Source organism: Papaver somniferum, unplaced genomic scaffold (assembly GCF_003573695.1).
Source record: "Papaver somniferum cultivar HN1 unplaced genomic scaffold, ASM357369v1 unplaced-scaffold_99, whole genome shotgun sequence".
Classification (NCBI taxonomy): Eukaryota; Viridiplantae; Streptophyta; class Magnoliopsida; order Ranunculales; family Papaveraceae; genus Papaver; species Papaver somniferum.
Window position 1 is genome coordinate 364,763 of NW_020653081.1, and position 18,652 is coordinate 383,414.

Sequence of the window (18,652 nt, forward strand, 5' to 3'; positions counted from 1 at the left end):
TTGTCCATTAAGGTCCCTATCTTGACCATCTTCGGATTTTCTTCGGTCCCTATATTGATCTCCTTCACGGGTTCTACGGGTGTGAACGTAGGCTTTGGTTCCCTAGGAGAGGGACATTCTTTAATTACTATTTGGTAGGCTCTCCAGCCTCCTTTGTTGTCGAAGTACTTGCCTCAGCGTTTAGAACGATGCTCTCCTTTGTCAGACTCCTTCCATAAATTTCTTCGAGATAAAGATCAATTTCCTTCTCCTTCGCAGCCTCTTTGTTTCGGGCTCTTCGGGATTTCCGCTGCTCATATTGTTCATTATTGAGTTGATTTTGTAGAGCCTGGCATTCCCGAGCGGTGACCTGATCTCCATTTATTTCCATTACAACTTCGGGTGTCGGAAATCTAAAGTACTAGTCATAGGTCGCTGCCACTCCTTTGAGCTTGCGCACCCATCTTCGGCCAATGATAGCGTTATAGGGGGAAGGAGCATCCACTACACTGAATCGAGTATCAACTTTCATTGGTCCTGCGTCTACTTGCAAAATAATGTCTCCTAACGGCTTGGTAGGTGCCCCATTGAATCCGTAGATGGTATAATACGAAGACATCAGTTGTTCATCGTTAAGCTCCATTCGCTTGAATGTGTCGTAGAATAGAACGTTAACTAAACTCCCTCCATCAATGAGGATCTTCTTGATGTTGCATCCTGCCACTGGTAAGGTGAGGACCAAGGGGTCGTTGTGATCTTCCATATCCTCCTCGATGTCTTCTGCATCGAAGGCCATAGGCGCGTTCATCCATTGCTCGTGTTCGTCCACTTCCACCCCATCGATCTTGTATAATTCACAGTAGTCTTCGAATTGTTTCCTTAAACTTTTCCCTATCTGTGCTGTTAGCGAGGGTCCTGTAGCTTCAGAACATGAGATGGTGTTGAGTGTTCGGTTTCCCTCTGACAGTTGAACTTGCTTGCTTCGTTTGGTCCTATCTTCGTTATCTTCCTTCTGTATGTACTGCCTGAGGTCGCCTGCGTCAATCAACTTTTGGATCATTATTTTGAGATTCTTGCATTTCTCGGTCTGGTGGCCGTTGAAACAGTGATATTCGCAGTAATCTCTTGATTTATCGGTACTAGGGGGATGCTTCCCTTTGGACCAAGGCCATTCCAAACCTTCTCGATCTTTGATTTCTCGTAGGACGCGAGTGTAGTTGGTATTCAACTTTGTGAAGACTTGGTCTTCGAATTTCCTATCGTCACGCCGACGATCATCTCTTCGTCCTCTGCTATCTTCGGGTAGACGTTCTGCTTACCCCTTTTGGATCCGCTGACTTGTTCGGCTGAGTTGGTCCGATGCGATCTCTGCGTTTGAGCCCTTGGATTTTCTCGCTGAATTTCTTCCAAACGGGCATGCTTCTCGATGATGATTCGAAGATCTCCTTCGTTTTTGGCGCACTTCCATGGATCTCAACGAATAGAGGGATCATTCTATCCAAACCCCACTTGTAACAATTGATGCTAACCACTGGATCTACGTTCCCTATAGCTTGACAAATATTTTGCCACCTGTCGGTATATTCCCTGATCGTCTCCTTGTAAGTTATTTCCAGCGAAAAGAGCTTGTCCATCCCGGCGTTGACAGCCTTGTTGTACATGTACGTTCTTAAAAATCTCTCAGTGAGCTGGCTGTAAGAATCGATGAAATTGGGCGGTAAGTTGTCAAACCAAGATAGTGTCGATCCCTTTATACTTGAAGGAAAGTATATGCAAAGGACTGCATCGTTTTGCTCCCATCGGGCTAAGACGCGATTATAATACCGAAGATGAGTTGCAGGGTCGTTAGATCCGTCGTAACATTCGAATGCTGGGACGGGACGCTTTTGAGGGATGAGCGCTTTGGCCAGGTGGTGGGTCAGAGGTGTGGTGCTAGCTTCTCTCATCACCTCTTCTAGCCTTCCTCCCCCTTGTCTAGCTTTCAACTGTTTTATTTCATCCATCATCTCCGCACGAAGATCTTCCATTGCCCGCTGATGATCTTATTGGATCCTGTATCATCCCGTTCTTCGTTCTCACTGTCGAAGTAGTCTGAATCATTGGGATCGTAATCTGGGTCGGATGATCCGTTTCCTCTGGACGCTTTTCGGTTCAATGGTTCAGGATTATTAGCGTTCGTCAAGATGATTTGTCGATCGTGATTAGGCTCAGGAGCTTTAGAATTGGCTTCGTCATGCTGGGGGGACGCTTCTAAGCTCTGGGAAATCTTGTCTTTGAGTTCTTGATTTTCTCGATCTAGCAATGCTACGGCATCCGCGTACACCTTTTGGTTTTTCTTTAATTCCTCAAGCCCCGCCATCAGTTGGGGGGAATGATTCGATCCTTGGTTAGGAGTTCCGACCTTCCTTTGTCCTCTAATGGCCACAGTATGATCTTCATCAAACGTTTGGATCAAAGGATTAGGCGGATCAGTGGTTGTTACAGGGAGTTCGACACGGGGGAACACTGGTTGGTTTTCTGTCAGCAAGGGCTGGATAACTGGTAGAGTTTGGTTCAACTCATTTGTTGGTGGAATTCCGAAGGCTGGTTGTTGCATTGTTGAGTCCGCAAATCATTCATGGCGTTCGTGGGCACGAGATGTTGCTGCTTTCTTTGTCGCATCGGCTTTGGTCGCCAGAGCTTTGATCGCTGCCGCTGCTATTGCATTGGTGTCTATTGGTGAGGTGATTTCCGCTGTATCTGGCTTCTGTTTTGGAGCCTTCGTCTTTTCACCTTTTTGTTTACTACGTGTCATAACTGGTGTCGTTCTTGGTGTTTCTTTTGACTATGCTTTGGATTTTCCTATATCCTTCGTTTTTTTTCCATCTTCGATTCCCTCTTCTTCTTTTTTCTGCACAAATAAATCACCATCAAAGAAACGACATCCGCGTGGGTTGGGTTAGAGTTAGTCTAAGCCGAGCATTTACAGGAAGTGAGAAAAATCCCATAACAAAGATAACAGTTTGAAAACGAAGATCCTACAAGAATGAAGGTAGATCTATGCACGAATTTGACTTTCAACGATAAAAACTTGAAAATATTTTGAAAGCGTAGATCCCATAAAAATGAAAGAGGATTTACCCGTAGATTTGATTTTCAAGGATAAAAACTTGAAAGTATTTTGAAAACGTAGATCCCATGAAAATGAAGGTAGATCTACGCATGAATTTGATTTTCAAAGATAAACACTTGAAAATATTTTGAAAGTGTAGATCCCATAAAGATGAAAGTGGATCTACCCATAGATCTGATTGTTGAAAGAAATAGATGCTTGCTGAAGCTGTTTCAGGCGCTGTTATTTTCAAAGAAATAGATAAATCTTTTACCGGGACGTAGTCCCTGTTTCTAGCGCAGATTGTGAAAATACATAAATCACGATGAGGTCCACGAGTACACAAACAATATCGCATTTGTGGATAAAAACGTTAAGGTGAATAAATCAGATATGAAATGATGCAAATACGATGACTCATCGACTCAGAGTCTTCGGACTCATCATTGTCTAGTCCATAGAGTGTGATTCCGTGCCATTCCATATCTACGAAGCATATATCACTGAGTATAATAATAAAAGCAGTAAAATGAGTAAAGTGTTGAAATATAAACGAGACAACGATTTACGTGGTTCAGCACTAAGGCTGACGTCCACGAGAGTTGGTGTTTCACTATGTATTTGGGAGTTACAAAGATAGTCGAATGACTCTGTCTAAAATACGAAGCTAAAAGGGAAAATGGAGCTCATACTTACTCTTCCTATTTCTCTCTCCTACGTTTACTAAGAATTCCTTGACCCCTCTCTCTTAGTGGAGAGGGGTATTTATAGGGTTGATACATGGGACCCACTGTCAGAGATAGTTGCAACCTTATCTTCTCGTTCTTTGTATCGATGCCGCTGTTATCCTCGTTCTGAACTGATGCCCCAACGTCTATGCCAGATGACGATGGGTCACTTCTTTCTCATCCACAGATCGATTGACACGTACCCTATGCCTATGGTATTTAATGCTGGTGGTTGGGATGGTCCGCACGTGTCAGACAGATGTCTGATGCCCCTGTCACATCTTCGTCAGTGGAGTTAATCTCCACCGTTGGTGTTGGGTCTGCCTTGAGATGAGATAAAGCAAATCTTTGGGTGCTCTTCAGTACTTCGCGGTGGCTTGTTCCTTCAGTGCTCCCTGATCCTGAGCCATTGGATCATCGTGAAGATGAACATATATAGGCGATAGAAGTTTCCTGGGTGTTGGGACGTGGCATCGTATCTTAATGACCTACTGCTACATGTCTTCCAAATATATTTCCTTCAACACGTTGCGGAAGATAGAATCATGTGTATACAGCGCCCAACATAAAATAATCAATTTGTTTACATTTATTCTGTTTCAAACGATAGAGAAACTTGGTCTTAAGGAAGAGGTGAATCAATTTGTCATAATGCAGTGTATCGCTCAAAACATTTCTTTACTTGGGACTTTTCACTGGATCAAAGAAGTTTCTTAACTGGCAACAATTTGGTGACCCGTCACATCTCTCTACTATTTAATACCGCTCTATAGCCATCCTACTTTGAATCGACACCACACCATTTCCTTTTTGCTTTTAAAGAGTAAAAAGTTAAAGACCGAAGCTAGACTTTACAATATAATCTAGAAAAGGTTGGCAGTTATAAATAAGTCAGTTGTAAATTAACATTATCACACCATCTCCCCGCTGAAAGATCAATATACCTTTCTTCCCGAGGGCTGCGCTTCACTTGAGCTAGCTATCTATTATTCGAATTTCTTTCTCCTTTGATCTGTCGAAACTCCTAAAGCTCGTCAATTATCTCATCGCCTGCAATCTATTACAGTAGTGTCGTGGAATGATTGGATCATATATTCTATCACAATGGAAGTTAACAGAGGATTACTACCATTTCGTCACCGACTCAATCTCTCCGTTTTGGTATTGCTGTTAATGGTTGAATTCGGTTTCTTTGATTTTGCTGTCTCTCAGAGATTACCAAATGCTGAAGGTAGGCATCACATAAATTCTTAAATCTCAAAATCCGCACTTTACTAATACTGTCGGTAATCCTATCATTCATTTATCAATTACAGTGGAGGCTCTGAAAGAAATAGCAAAGACGCTAGGAAAGAAAGACTGGAACTTTGCAGCTACTTCCGATCCATGTACCGCCGTCGGCGTTAACTGTACCTGCACTTTCTCCGGCAACACTGTTTGCCACGTTGTCAAAATGTAAGTCTGTAATCACTCTGCATCTTCAGTTCTTGCTTTTCCGATTCGGCTGGAAAATTCATTTTCATTTTCATTTTCTTTTTCATCTTTTTTTGTTTTTATTTTTCTTTTGGAATTAAGGGGCGATTTATTATTGCCTCCACTACTGTCCAGTGTCCACCATTTTAATGTCCCCAGTAAATCAAAAAGATTTCCCACTAGGTATTCTGTCTATTGTCACATTAATATTGTGTGGTCTCGTGATCCCAATTCTCTATCGGGTACTGGCATAAAGTGCCTACAAAGTTCAAAAACACATGACATGCATGCGTATAAAGTATAAACCAGATTTTTTTATTTTTTTTGCGATGATTTATTTTTGATTCTGTCATCGCGAGGCTTCACGGGAAGTATAATGACTAATATGTCTGTATTCGGGAATATGGTAAAATTTACGGATTCTGCGCCCTCATTAGAGTTCAAATGACCATCTCCCATATGATTTATTCCTGTTTGGATATTTACTCCAAGCGACTTGCATGATAAATCTGAAGTTCTAGTCAGTGGGTACATGAATCTTTAAATTTCGGAAGAAAAAGATAAAGAGATAAAAAATTATTACAGTGTCTTTATTTTTTTCCTTTTAGATAAAAATAAAAGATCCTATTAACTTCGATAAGTATAAGTTACAGATTTCCGACTAAGGAGGAAAAAATATCCACCCTAACAAAAATACAGTGTCTTTTTTTTTTTAAATAAAAATAAAAAATTATATTAACTCCAATAATAATTATAAATTACAGATAAGGAGGAAACAATATCCACCCTAACAAAAATACCAAAAAACCAACATAAAAAACATAAGCTACAGATATACTTGCATGTTTTTGAAATATCTCTTATCGCCCATGAGACATTACCGGATCAAAAAATAAAATAAAGATTGGAGATCTTACGAACCTTTTTGAATAAAAAATAAAAATAAAATGAGATCTTGCAAACCTTTCCGAGAATAATTTTTGCAAGAATATCAAAATATCCAGTGCTCCAAAGTTCATCTAGAATGTCATATCTCAAATGTAAACTTCACTGACAGCTAGCAATCCGAAGAAAACCTTTTTTTTTTTTGAGGAAATAAGTTTTGTGGCTCCAACTAATCATATCCAAAACATGTTTTAGAGAACTGAAAAATCTAAGAGAAAACGGGTAATGACTTCTCGTTGGGTAAGACAATATTATAGCGATTAATCACTACCCTGCTTTAGAACTCCATCTGATAAGAATGGATGTTGACTTTTTCGCTATGTGCCATCAGAGATTTTCCAGTTTTAAAATCTTTTTTGTGGAATTTATTATAAAAACCATTCTTTCATATTACACTTAGAAATCTTTTGTGACATCAATTTTGAATATAATTCCTCCAAACCAGAAGACTTTCTCAAAGAGCAAGTCTTATGGTGGAATCCATCCATCTTCCATCTTCCACGCCACATCAGCATTTGGAACCGTGGAGGGAAGCGCAAGTGTAATGGTGGAACAACAAGGTTTGAACTACCATAAAAAGACATTTTTATGACCATGTAATGAGTATTTCTTGTATGAAGTAAGTGGGATATGGTCATGTCAGAATTTGCAGACAATAACGGTTATTGTATGTTTATTCCGAAGAAAAAGATATACTTGAATTGTTGTCGTTTTCCATCCGAACCGATTAAACAATGGAAAAAAGTTACGAGTAAAGCCAGCGACCCATATCCAAACCTGGTCTTAAAGAATTGCTTAAAGCAAGCACTATGGTTCGGTATTTCACTAGATTATAACGAAATTTGCTAAATTTGAACTAAGAAAAATCTGTAATGAGTGTTTCTTGTATGAAGTAAGTGGGATGTGGTCATGTCAGAATTTGCAGACAATAACGGTTGTTGTATGTTTATTCCGAAGAAAAAAGATATAATTGGATAGTTGTCGTTTTCCATCCGAACCGATAAAACTATGAAAAAAAGTTACGAGTAATGCTAGTGACCGTATCCAAACCTGGTCTTCAAAAATTGCGTAAAGCAAGCAATATGGTTCGGTATTTCACTAGATTATAGCGAAATTTGCTAAATTTGAGCTAAGAAAATTCTTCTAGATCTGTAGTGCTGATAAGCCATGACTTAGTTTGAGGAAACCAAGTATCCGCTGTGTGCGGTAATCAAGTTGTCGCCTAATACTATTTAAGTTTCTTTTTCCATTTTCATTTTAAACCACACGTTTTCAATCAAATCAAATCCAACCATACAATTCAGCTTGGCGATAACCTGTTCCGCCCAAAGGCGGAAACTAAGTTCCTGTCTAAATATAGTCAAGAACAATAGTTATTTTTTTCTCCATTTGGCTAGATTGTCGAGGATTTTTTTACGCCATAGTGCTTTGCGCTGTCGTGACATGTATATCCTTTCCTTTTTTATTGCATAAATATGGCATTCCCTAGTGAGTCGTAAAAAGGGTATAGTTGTCCATTCGATTAATAAGCTTTGAAACGACTTTGACCACCCGATTTGAAAATGCTTTATTCTTGGGGGCTTGGTTGTGCAGAGAGCTTCAGAAACAGAGTTTGCCAGGCGTTTTACCTCCAGAGCTTGTCAAGCTTCCCTACCTCGAAGTACTGTAAGACTCATTACTCTATTCTTCTCTCTGCTGTCTAATCCTTATATTAAGCACGTCCTAACTTATTAATTTTGTTACTCCACCAGTGACCTTACTCTTAACTATCTCAGCGGTACAATCCCTAAATCATGGGGTTCAATGAAATTGATAAAAATGTAAGCATAATCTCTACATTTCATTCTCCCGTTTGATAATTTGTAGTTGCATTTGTTAGTCAAATACTACCATTATAATTAGATCTTACTGAAACAAATCAATGCAGATGTCTCATTGGGAATCGATTATCTGGTTCAGTCCCGGACGAGATAGGAAATATCACTACCCTAAAAGATTTGTATGTGTTCCTTGTTCATTTCTTCTCTTGTCAATTCAGTATACATTGTCATTCAGGGATCTTGTATCTAATTGAAACTGAGGTTTATTTTCAGTTGGTTGGACTACAATCACTTCTCTGGGCCTCTTCCTCAAACACTTGGAAATATCGTAGGCATAAATCGAATGTAATGTATTTCGTTGCTGACTGTTTTCTTACTCGTTTATTGGTAATGGTTGAATTTGTGTAACTTAAAGAGGATTTTAATTGGTATATGTGATTGTAGATGGTTAACGTCGAACAATTTTACGGGGGAATTGCCACAGACATTTTCTAAGCTAACCAACTTGACGGACGTGTAAGATTTATAAGGATTTCCAAGTTTGATTGATTCAACAACATCTGAATTCAAATGTATTTATAATTGTTACACAGACGGATAAGTGATAATCAATTTAGTGGAAAGATACCCAGCTTTATAAAGAATTGGACAAACCTTACCAAATTGTGAGTTTCTTTTAGATAATTTTTTAACTTTTTGGGTTCCTTTTCTGCTATATTTATGCAAGTTAGAATTCGTTACTCTCTCTCCTTATATCTAATTTGGTTGATATCTGCAGAGAACTGCAGGCAAGCGGTTTTGAAGGCCCAATTCCATCAGGCATTTCTGTCTTGGAAAAACTATCTACACTGTTAGTTGTCTAGTCAAATTCTTATTGTTTCAATATGCCATCCTGTTTATTTTTTCTTAATACAAAGTAACTCATGCATCGAAGGCTGCTTTGTTTTGATGGTTAATTTTACAAGTCCAGTTTTTTCTTTCAACCAAATTTATGTGTGTTGTAAAATATTTGTAAATTTTCAAAGCTTTCTAGACAAACTTGGCTCCATTACCTCCGGGTTGTTTCACATGTCTAACGGAACACATTATGCAGGAAAATAAGTGACTTAAAGGGTACAGAAGGTTCATTTCCACCACTTAATAACCTGAAAAGTCTGTTATACCTGTGAGTCAAACATCTGTGTATATATTTGATTTGAACAATTTGAGTCTGTTATCTCTTAGACTTATAATCTGAACTTTCGTGTTTAGTATTCTGAGGAGTTGCAATATCAACGGGACAATACCTGATTATCTTGGCAGTATGACAACCCTTAAAAGCTTGTAAGTACAAACTTAACTATGTTTGCTTTGCGCTTCCAATACTAATGGAAGGATAATATGCTATCATTAGGATACCGCATTCTATATTTTGCATTACCATTTCAGTTTTCACATGTTATACAATATTCAAAGCTAAACATAGTTTCAGACAAAATATACCAATTTTGTTTAACCAAATTGAACATTTTAGTGAACGTGGTACTTGAACCATTGTAGCCTACTCAGAAAACACCTTTCTGGTAGTAAGCGCAAGCAGCATTAAAAACATGAATCTGAAAACAGAGTTTATGATCGACATATTCTGCAGGCAGTTATGAAGTAGCACTGTTAGAAGAAGATTGTCATTTTGAATAACTCTGTTTATGGTTGTATTGCTCCATTTTTCTGCAGAGATCTCAGCTTCAACAAACTTTCCGGAGAAATCCCAAACACCTTCTCTGGCCTTACCAACGTGATATTCATGTAAGAGATTTCATCTATAATTTTTCTCACATACCATTTCGGGATTTGAAATGTATCTCTGGAGGCTAGAGCAATTGATAGGCTGACTTTTCCTTAGGTACTTGACTGGCAACTTGCTGACTGGGCCTTTGCCGAGTTGGATGCTTGGAAAAGTAAACAACATGTAAGTTTCACATCCTTAGTGCTTAATCGAGAGTAAATTTTTCTTCACATTGTATTGTGGTCCTTGCGGACATGTGGTGTATAGGTTATTTTATATGACCCAAGTAAATTTACTTTCCACTTGCATGCTGATTTCATCTTTTGAGCGGTGATTGCAAGTATGCCACTAAATTGTTTCTTTATTTTTCACGTAAACCCTTTAATGCTTTTCCTTGATATCTTGGTTTTCTTGAAGATTCGTTACTCATTCTACAACCAGGGTACATTTCATTGCTCTTCGAGGGTTATAAAATACGAAAACGTGATCCTGATCATATGTATGACTATAAGCTGTGAGATAGTGTAATCTGTAAACAGCTAATGATGAACAAGAAATGATGAGTTTTAATTCTATTGGGTATTGTTGTTTCAAAGTTCTATTTGTGGTCATGCTCCCATTTACATACAAAAGCTTTATCTTAGAGCATGAAAAAACTAGCTCAAACAGTTGACTGACAAATGCTCTGTTGACATATAGTGATCTTTCATACAACAAATTTACGTTGGAGAGCTCATGGAGTTGTCAAAAAAACACTATGTAAGAAAAGCTCTTGGAATCTAACTTATACTTTCCTGACTGTGTTTGTTTTATTAATTGAATACCCTGAGATGAATAGGATTCATTTTATTTTCGTTTTACTTCTCTTCAACAGAAATTTGTTCGAAAGCTCTTCGATGAGGAATAACTCGTAAGTTTTCGATCATAATTTTTGTCTGAAAATATGCAATATCAGTTCGATAGATGATGCTTGTTAAGTTTCATAGAGTCTACTTCAGTTTCTTCCTCTGGTCAATGGTCATTACATGGTTTCAAATATTTGATTTCACAGTCCTGACACGCTCTTCAGTACTGGTGTGCCTTCATGCTTGAGGAGCTCTCTCCGCTGTCAACCGGGTAAGTCTATATAATATACTCCCTCCGTCTCAAAAAGATAAGCTGGTTTCATGTACAAAGTACACATGAAACAAGCCTATCTTTATGAAACGGAGGTAGTATATATAAACAATAAGAACAAAAGATGTTGTTTCTTCTCCTGTTGAATTTAACTAAAGTCTTTTACCCATTTTAGAACAGACTTTAGGTCAGAGAAAACATCCCAAGTAAGAAATAGAAAGAAATAAAGGGATTGATTACATCAAATTTTACATTCATATATACAAATGTTGGTCTCCATATAGTATTATTGCTACATTTGTTGCAGTGGGGTATATCTGGAGTACTATTAACCTTGACCTTACACATTTCCAGATCGTTATTCATTCAATATAAATTGTGGTGGAAGAGAAGTTATATCTAAAAATAGAAATGGTAACATGAAATACGAGGACGATCAGGATCCAGCTGGCGCTTCAAAGTTTTACCAAAGCAGTAGTAATTGGGCATTTAGTAGCACTGGCGATTTCATGGACAACGGTGATGGTGACAGTTATACAATTTCAAGTGCAAATTCGTCACTCTCAACCACTGATTCAGAGTTATACATGACAGCACGCATTTCTCCCCTCTCTCTAACATATTACGGGTTTTGTTTGATTAATGGGAACTATACCGTGAAACTCCATTTCGCTGAGATAATATTCTCAAATGATGAATCATATAACAGTCTTGGGAAGCGTGTATTCAATGTTTACATTCAGGTATAACTCAGTTATGTTGGGAAGGCATTTTCGTTGGATCACATGGAATTTTCTATTGAACTTTATAGTCATTGCAGGGGAAGCTAGAGTTGCCTGATTTCGATATTGTAGAAGCAGCTGGTGGGGCTGGTAAGGCAGTCGTTAAAACTTTTAACGTGTCTGTGACTAGTAATACCATGGAAATTCGGTTTTACTGGGCTGGGAAAGGCACACAAAGAACCCCTGAAAATGGAATCTACGGTCCTCTTATTTCAGCAATTTCTGCACTAAATCCAGGTATAAACTTACTTTGCTTTTTATCTTTACATCTGACAGTAAAAGCCAGATAATTTGCATTACACTTAATGATGTATCTTGTTTAGACGCTGTACCTCGTGAAAAGAAAATATCTGTTGGTGTTGTGGTGGGAATTGTCGCTTCTATATTGTTTCTTCTCTTCTTGATTCTGGCTGCTCTCTGGTGGAAGGGTTGTTTTTGGAGAAAAATTGAGATCGATGAAGGTACGTCTATGCCCATATGCTTAAGTTTATGCAAACAGCAGGACCATGCTTTATCAAGTGAGTGCCACATTAGTGAATACCCTGATGGTCTTGAAGCTGTATAACTTCCGACTTTAGGTGGGAAGTTGATAGTTTAAATTGACGTTACAGTAAAAAATGTGAATTTTCAGATTATCACAGGCTAGTTCAAAATGAGAATGAATTCTTCATCATGTTTATCATCCAACTGTAATATGAACAGTACTGGGAAATATTAATGTTAACTTGAATCATTGGTTGATTGAGATTTTAATATTATATAAATTCTAAGTGGTGCATGGTTAGGATCCTACCGAAATTCCAGAACTTGTTGTTATGCTTTTAGAAAGAAAGACGGTTTGAGAAATCCAAGGCATGAAGTTTCTGGGATACACCTCGGACTTTGTGGTGGCATTTTTTAATAATCGACCTAACCTGAAATATTCATTAGGTTAAACTTGGATCGAGTCAGATACCTGTTTGTCTGCTACTGTTTTTTTTCGTCAAGTGTGGCTGAATCGGCAAAAGAAAAAAACTAAAAAAATCAAAGGAAAACAAGGTTGAAGAACAAATTTATCCATGGTATAGTATTGAATTGAATGTCTTCTAAGCACATTTCTGATTTCTTTTTTTCTTTCTGGTAAATTTTCCTCAACGACTAAGCAACTTAACAAAGTCATGCTCCAATAGCTTTCAACACATGCTGTTTACAACATTTTGTCTTTCATCTGTTTTTTGCGAAATCCATGAAATACATTTGGATTTATGTTATTTGTGATTCCATATACACTTCGGCATTGTCATTGACGGTTTAAACTTCTTATTTGGAGAAAAATAATGAAAGTTCTTTCCTGTAATTTATATGTAATAGAGCTGAGAGGTGTGGACCTAAACACTACTTCCTTCACATTGAGGCAAATAAAAGCTGCCACGAACAACTTTGCTGCTGAAAACAAGATTGGTGAAGGTGGTTTTGGACCTGTTTATAAGGTATGTGCACCAAAAATCATTGGTAGTAATCGATCACCTTGGTAATTGTGTGTGTTTATATGGGTTGAAAAGGATGATATAACCAAAATCTTACTGTGTTGTACAAATGCAGGGCCATCTTTTAGATGGTACAATAATTGCTGTCAAACAACTATCTTCCAAATCTAAGCAAGGAAATCGTGAATTCGTGAACGAGATCGGAATGATTTCTGCCCTACAACACCCTAATCTTGTAAGGCTTTATGGATGTTGTATCGAAGGAAATCAGTTACTTCTCGTATATGAATACATGGAAAATAATAGCCTTTCCCGTGCTTTGTTTGGTAAGTAAGCCATCTTTTGCGTGATAATATCTGCTAGGTTTGGGTTAATATTAAAGACACGTGATAAAAGTTGTTTGCATATTTATAGGTCGAGAAGAGGTTCAGCTGAAGCTTGATTGGCCTACAAGGCACAAGATTTGTGTTGGTATAGCCAGAGGCCTAGCTTATTTGCATGAAGAGTCAAGACTGAAGATTGTTCACAGGGACATTAAGGGTACCAATGTGCTTCTGGATAAGGATCTCAACCCAAAGATTTCTGATTTTGGTTTGGCAAAGCTTGACGAGGAAGATGACACCCATATCAGCACTCGGATTGCTGGTACTTAGTAAGTTCTGCAGATTTTGTTATATTTGTTTATGTAGTTTATACTTTCTTCCACTGCATTCGAACATATAGTAATAATTACCTTATCTTGATTTATTTGTTCCTAGTATATAGCTCATTCATCTCTTTATGAATTTCTACTTAGCATAATTGGTGTAAAATCTCGTTTTACAGTGGCTATATGGCACCAGAGTATGCAATGAGAGGTTATCTGACAGACAAAGCAGATGTCTACAGTTTTGGAGTTGTTGCATTGGAAATTGTTAGTGGGACGAGCAATACAAATTACAGGCCAAAAGAAGAGTGTGTTTATCTTCTTGATTGGGTAATAAAAGTTTCCTATAGTTTCATGTTAGTTGCACGATATAGTTTCTCCATGTATTATTGTCATGTATGATTAAGCCTTAATATCACAACATTCTTATTGCATCTTCCACTCAGGCTCTAGTTCTACAAGAGACGGGAAAGTTGATGGAGTTGGTTGATCCAAAGTTGGAATTCAAATTCAAGGAGGAAGAGGTTATGCGGATGATTAATATTGCTCTTGCCTGTACTAACGCATCTCCAACACTTAGACCCAAAATGTCTTTGGTAGTCAGCATGCTTGAAGGTCGAACTCCTTTCCGAAAATTTGTTTCGAATCCAGTAAGTAAACCTGCCGATGACTTAAAATTCAGAGCTATTAAAGACTATCATGAACAGAGCCATGACCAAAGCATGATAGATCATAGCCAATCACAGAGTATCTCGTTGGGCACCTGGTCAGAATCATCAACATCTGCTGTTGACCTATATCCACTCATTAAGGATTCAGAGTACTGGAATAACAGAGAGTAGAGAAGTCCGAACCTATCTGGTAACTACGAATTGGATGATTTTAGACTAAATAGACGCAATATAAGGAAATAAACGTATGTTTTTAGGCTCATTTAACCGTGTATGAACAATTGTGACAAGATTCGTTTACTTAATTGAATATCAAAAGTCTGCTGATGTACCAATATTAGATTCCAATTTGCACATTGATCCAAATAACATTCAAATCTAAGTCATTTTGAATTCAAGTACTTGTAATTTCTTCCTAAGTTCTGGTAATAGCTGCCAACATTTTTCCTGATGGTTTGCATCTTTTGAGCAACTAGTTCTTTGTTAAAATTAATGAGTGATAATTTTGTATAGAAAAGTTGAGAAGTAATAACTCGTGAACTAGCTCTATAATTGGGCAATATGGATTTTGCAGATTCATGCATAGAACCCAAATGAAGATTAAATTAGAGACGATTTTTTTATTTTATTTTTTAATCTTTTTGTGAATGATTTTCTGATTGTATGTGTATTAATGATTCGCATAATAATAGATTGACGTGTACGATTAACTCATCAACATTTAGGCAATGGTTGGTTGGACTGGAGAACCTAGTAGGTACACAGCTCAGATGGCAAGCAACAGTAACTGATATATGTTCAACACAGTATCTCAATTATAGGAGTCGTGCTCATAAGTTTGTGGATAATGTTGTTCGGATTCTAAAAAAGGAGATGACACTGATGGAATATTAGAATAATAGAGCAATGGACATTCTTGCTAACACAATCCCAACAAATTGCAATTTTACCAAAAAAGAAACACTAAAGGAATATACAGTGTAAAGCATTTCCTAGGTTTGGCTAATGTCGCACTCGTGAACCTCCTTCAATTATGAACAGTCTATAAATACATTGCACGCAAGAGTTTGCCGAATAGTGGTTGTATTCTCATGGGGAAACTCGGAAGTTTAAATCTGTGATGTACCTGTAGTATGAGATCTTCTAATGTGGCAACTTTTTAACAAAAGTGATTCACGGACAAGCATTTCCTAATTGAATACCTTTAAAATTTAAGTTTTCCTTTTAGGTGCACATAATCTCACTGGTCCGTGGCATTCAATTTAATTCAGGATTCCAATGAGATCTCCAAATTCGAAAGTGTAGGCTTGACCTCAAGATGACAGTCAGGTTCCTCGCCAACCGGACTAATTCCAGTTAGATAAGAGGCATTGTGGCTGACACAGACCCACCGGCAACTTGCGATGACTTTGGGGAGACAAATGATTTTGGTTAATTGCGCTCCTTTGTAGCCAGATAAATAAAAAAAATCGTACGTAAATGTAGTACAGATTGGCATCTCACTCGGTGACTGCCATTTCTGATTCTTGATGGCCACTTTTGAAATGTTTATAAATTCCTTTTCTTTTCGGGTAACATTACCATGAGGGCATGAATCACTTATTCCTTACTTTATTCCAAAACGACATCCTTACTGAATTAATTGTATGATCCAACTGAGATCATAAATTGTCTGAGTATCTGACACACCTTCGTTTACCTAAAAAAATATACCTGACACAATTTCTCCAAAAAGTACATTAAAAACCGAATAAAATCTCTACCATTTCGGTTTCATAATTGATTACACAAACTTAATACTAAATTAATGCTCCTTAATACCTATATAAACATTGTTACTGCAATTGCTTGTTTCTTCTTCTTCTTCTGTTCTCACTAACTCGAAGATGCGTTTTCTTAATCTAATTCTGTTAGTCATTACAGTTTCTTCCTGTTTTCTTAGTGAGGTATGTAGCTCGTTGTTGAACACTTGTGATATATCTCAAGGAAGTTGGGTTTATGATGAATCATATCCTATTTATGATTCTTCAAAATGTCCGTTCGTTGGTGGAGGTTTCGATTGTCAAGGTAATGGCCGACCTGATAATTCTTATCTCAAGTACAGATGGAGCCCCAGTGGATGCGAAATACCCAGGTACTTCATTTCCACGTTACATGCATGCGAAATACCCAGGTACTCTTTCAACCTTAATTGCTATTTGATATCGTTATCATTAATGCAGGTTTGATGGGCAAGATTTCTTAAAAAGATACGAGGGGAAAACGATCATGTTCGTGGGGGATTCACTGAGCCATAATCAATGGAGGTCATTCTCTTGTATGCTTCATGCTGCTGGGCCCAATATGAACTACACTGAATCGGCCAAAAGAGGAGGAATTTTCTACCTCAATTTTACGGTCAGAAAAATTTGAATCCACATGTAATATGACGTTTGTCACTGTTTCTAGCTTGAAATTGATATTAAGCCATTTCTGATTGGATTTGCAGGATTACAAGGTTTCTCTAGTTTTTATTCGTAACGTATACCTCGTCGATTTAGTTGTTGAAAACTCGGAACGAATTCTCAAGATTGATACCATAAGCAGCGGCGATGCGTGGAAGAATGCGGATGTTGCCATCTTTAACACTTGGCATTGGTGGTTACACACCGGAAGATTACAAATGTAAGATCGAGAATTTTGAGTATTGTACAACAAAGAAGTGGTAATGCGTGTTAGCAAAATTTGGGAAATATTTTTGTGTTGTAATTTCAGGTGGGACAAAATTCAGGAAGGAAACATGACGTATAAGGATTTGGATCGGGTGGTTGCTTTTGAAAAAGGATTGACTACTTGGTCAAAGTGGGTTGACCAAAATATTAACCACCAAACTACTCAAGTCTATTATTTAGGAATTTCTCCAGTTCATTACAAGTAAGTTTGTTTCCAATATATATTACGCATGTAAATTAGGATTTTACATAAACCAAATATGGTTAGTTGTTTGTGGATTCTGACTGCGCGTTTTTGCAGTGGCACGGAATGGGGTGCTCCAGGGAGGAGGACGACTTGTGCAGGCCAAACAGAACCAATTGCTGGATCAGTTTATCCTGGAGGTCAAGTTTCTGGACAACCAGCAGTTCAAAGAGTTTTAAGTAAAATGACTTCGCCGGTCTATTTGTTAGACGTGACACTGTTATCGCAATTGAGAAAAGACGGTCATCCTTCAAAGCATACCAACAAAGAGCATAAAGGGTTGGATTGTAGCCATTGGTGTAATGCTGGTGTTCCTGATACTTGGAATCATCTTCTTTATGCATCAACTGCTCTTCCAAAGCACTGCTAAAGATAAAACAGTGGCCATGAAGATAATCTATCTTCTACTGTTGGTTATTAGTATCTGTTGGTTATTCATGTGATTGTCAATGAAAATTGAACTTTCTTCATTGTTTTTTTCAGACTGAAAAATCTCTAAAACCCAACTCTCATGAACATTAAAGGTTGGATCATTATAAACGCCTAATGAGATCGAGGTAGGGCGCCTGGGTCATAATAAGATCCTCACATGCAACCAACTTTCCTCAGATCCAGCCTCCCATAGTTTTTTTGGGTATGCATATGCATGCGTACGTCTTGTCAGCTTTGTGTAATACATTAAAGGTTGCCCTAAGCAGGCCAACGAATGTGCATGCCTATCATGACACCCCACTCTGGATCTTTCCTTTGTGACATTTGAAATGGTCGGTCTACATTTTCATGGGATTCCATTATTTTAATATTCTTCCCGTTGTGAATCACATCATAATTGCTGAACAAAATTTTCAACATATATGAAATGTCTCACGCCCAAACGCTCTTACAGCATTCAACAATGTATTCATCAATCTCTCTATTAAAGTATTTTTAATAACATAGTAAAAACATTCATTGCATCCATTTACTTTAGATTGGATTAACCAAAGGAAAACACAAAGCAATATCTCTAACAGTTTGTTAGAAAATTCTCGCACTCACCTGGCTCTGTTAATTTGTTAGGAAGCAGTAAATTAGAAGTGTCAAACCAAAATCTTGTCAGTGAAAGACTTTTACGAGAGTTTGTTGCTTTCTGACTACTTTTTTTCTGAAAGAAACTTTATATATAACAATGATTCTTGGCATACCGCGGATGTAATTCCGAACGAGAGCAAAAAA

General features: G+C 37.7%; 3 protein-coding genes across 3 annotated transcripts; 2 read left to right on the forward strand and 1 right to left on the reverse strand.

Annotated features, from left to right (window-relative positions):
• Positions 1–400: 400 nt before the first annotated feature.
• Positions 401–1,039, reverse strand: LOC113346208. Its single transcript, XM_026589778.1, has one exon. The coding sequence runs from the start codon at positions 1,037–1,039 to the stop codon at positions 401–403; it is 639 nt and encodes a 212-aa protein (XP_026445563.1).
• Positions 1,040–4,670: 3,631 nt separating this feature from the next.
• On the forward strand, positions 4,671–14,883 carry LOC113346459 (probable leucine-rich repeat receptor-like serine/threonine-protein kinase At3g14840). Its single transcript, XM_026590004.1, has 24 exons — positions 4,671–5,029; positions 5,115–5,253; positions 7,810–7,881; positions 7,968–8,036; positions 8,144–8,215; positions 8,310–8,381; positions 8,481–8,552; positions 8,630–8,701; positions 8,815–8,886; positions 9,130–9,201; positions 9,288–9,359; positions 9,750–9,821; positions 9,919–9,984; positions 10,501–10,560; positions 10,676–10,711; positions 10,853–10,917; positions 11,272–11,660; positions 11,738–11,936; positions 12,023–12,160; positions 13,050–13,168; positions 13,281–13,491; positions 13,580–13,817; positions 13,991–14,141; positions 14,258–14,883. Exons 1-24 carry the CDS (start codon positions 4,903–4,905, stop codon positions 14,651–14,653), a joined length of 3,051 nt encoding a protein of 1,016 aa, XP_026445789.1. The 5' UTR covers positions 4,671–4,902; the 3' UTR covers positions 14,654–14,883.
• Positions 14,884–16,332: 1,449 nt separating this feature from the next.
• Positions 16,333–18,234, forward strand: LOC113346516 (protein trichome birefringence-like 43). Its single transcript, XM_026590064.1, has 5 exons — positions 16,333–16,616; positions 16,705–16,879; positions 16,971–17,146; positions 17,237–17,395; positions 17,495–18,234. The coding sequence occupies exons 1-5, from the start codon at positions 16,369–16,371 to the stop codon at positions 17,805–17,807; spliced, it is 1,071 nt and encodes a 356-aa protein (XP_026445849.1). The 5' UTR covers positions 16,333–16,368; the 3' UTR covers positions 17,808–18,234.
• Positions 18,235–18,652: the final 418 nt, after the last annotated feature.

What these genes read in the sequence shown, in the direction of transcription:
- LOC113346208 (XM_026589778.1), bottom strand. Translation starts at nt 1,039, where the DNA reads ATGATCCAAAAGTTGATTGACGCAGGCGACCTCAGGCAGTACATACAG.
- LOC113346459 (XM_026590004.1), top strand. Translation starts at nt 4,903, where the DNA reads ATGGAAGTTAACAGAGGATTACTACCATTTCGTCACCGACTCAATCTC. An exon ending in CTTGGAAAAGTAAACAACAT is followed by an intron (nt 9,985 to 10,500) that starts GTAAGTTTCACA and finishes GTTGACATATAG; the next exon opens with TGATCTTTCATACAACAAAT. An exon ending in CTCTCTCCGCTGTCAACCGG is followed by an intron (nt 10,918 to 11,271) that starts GTAAGTCTATAT and finishes ACACATTTCCAG; the next exon opens with ATCGTTATTCATTCAATATA.
- LOC113346516 (XM_026590064.1), top strand. Translation starts at nt 16,369, where the DNA reads ATGCGTTTTCTTAATCTAATTCTGTTAGTCATTACAGTTTCTTCCTGT. An exon ending in TTTTCTACCTCAATTTTACG is followed by an intron (nt 16,880 to 16,970) that starts GTCAGAAAAATT and finishes TTGGATTTGCAG; the next exon opens with GATTACAAGGTTTCTCTAGT. An exon ending in CACACCGGAAGATTACAAAT is followed by an intron (nt 17,147 to 17,236) that starts GTAAGATCGAGA and finishes TTGTAATTTCAG; the next exon opens with GTGGGACAAAATTCAGGAAG.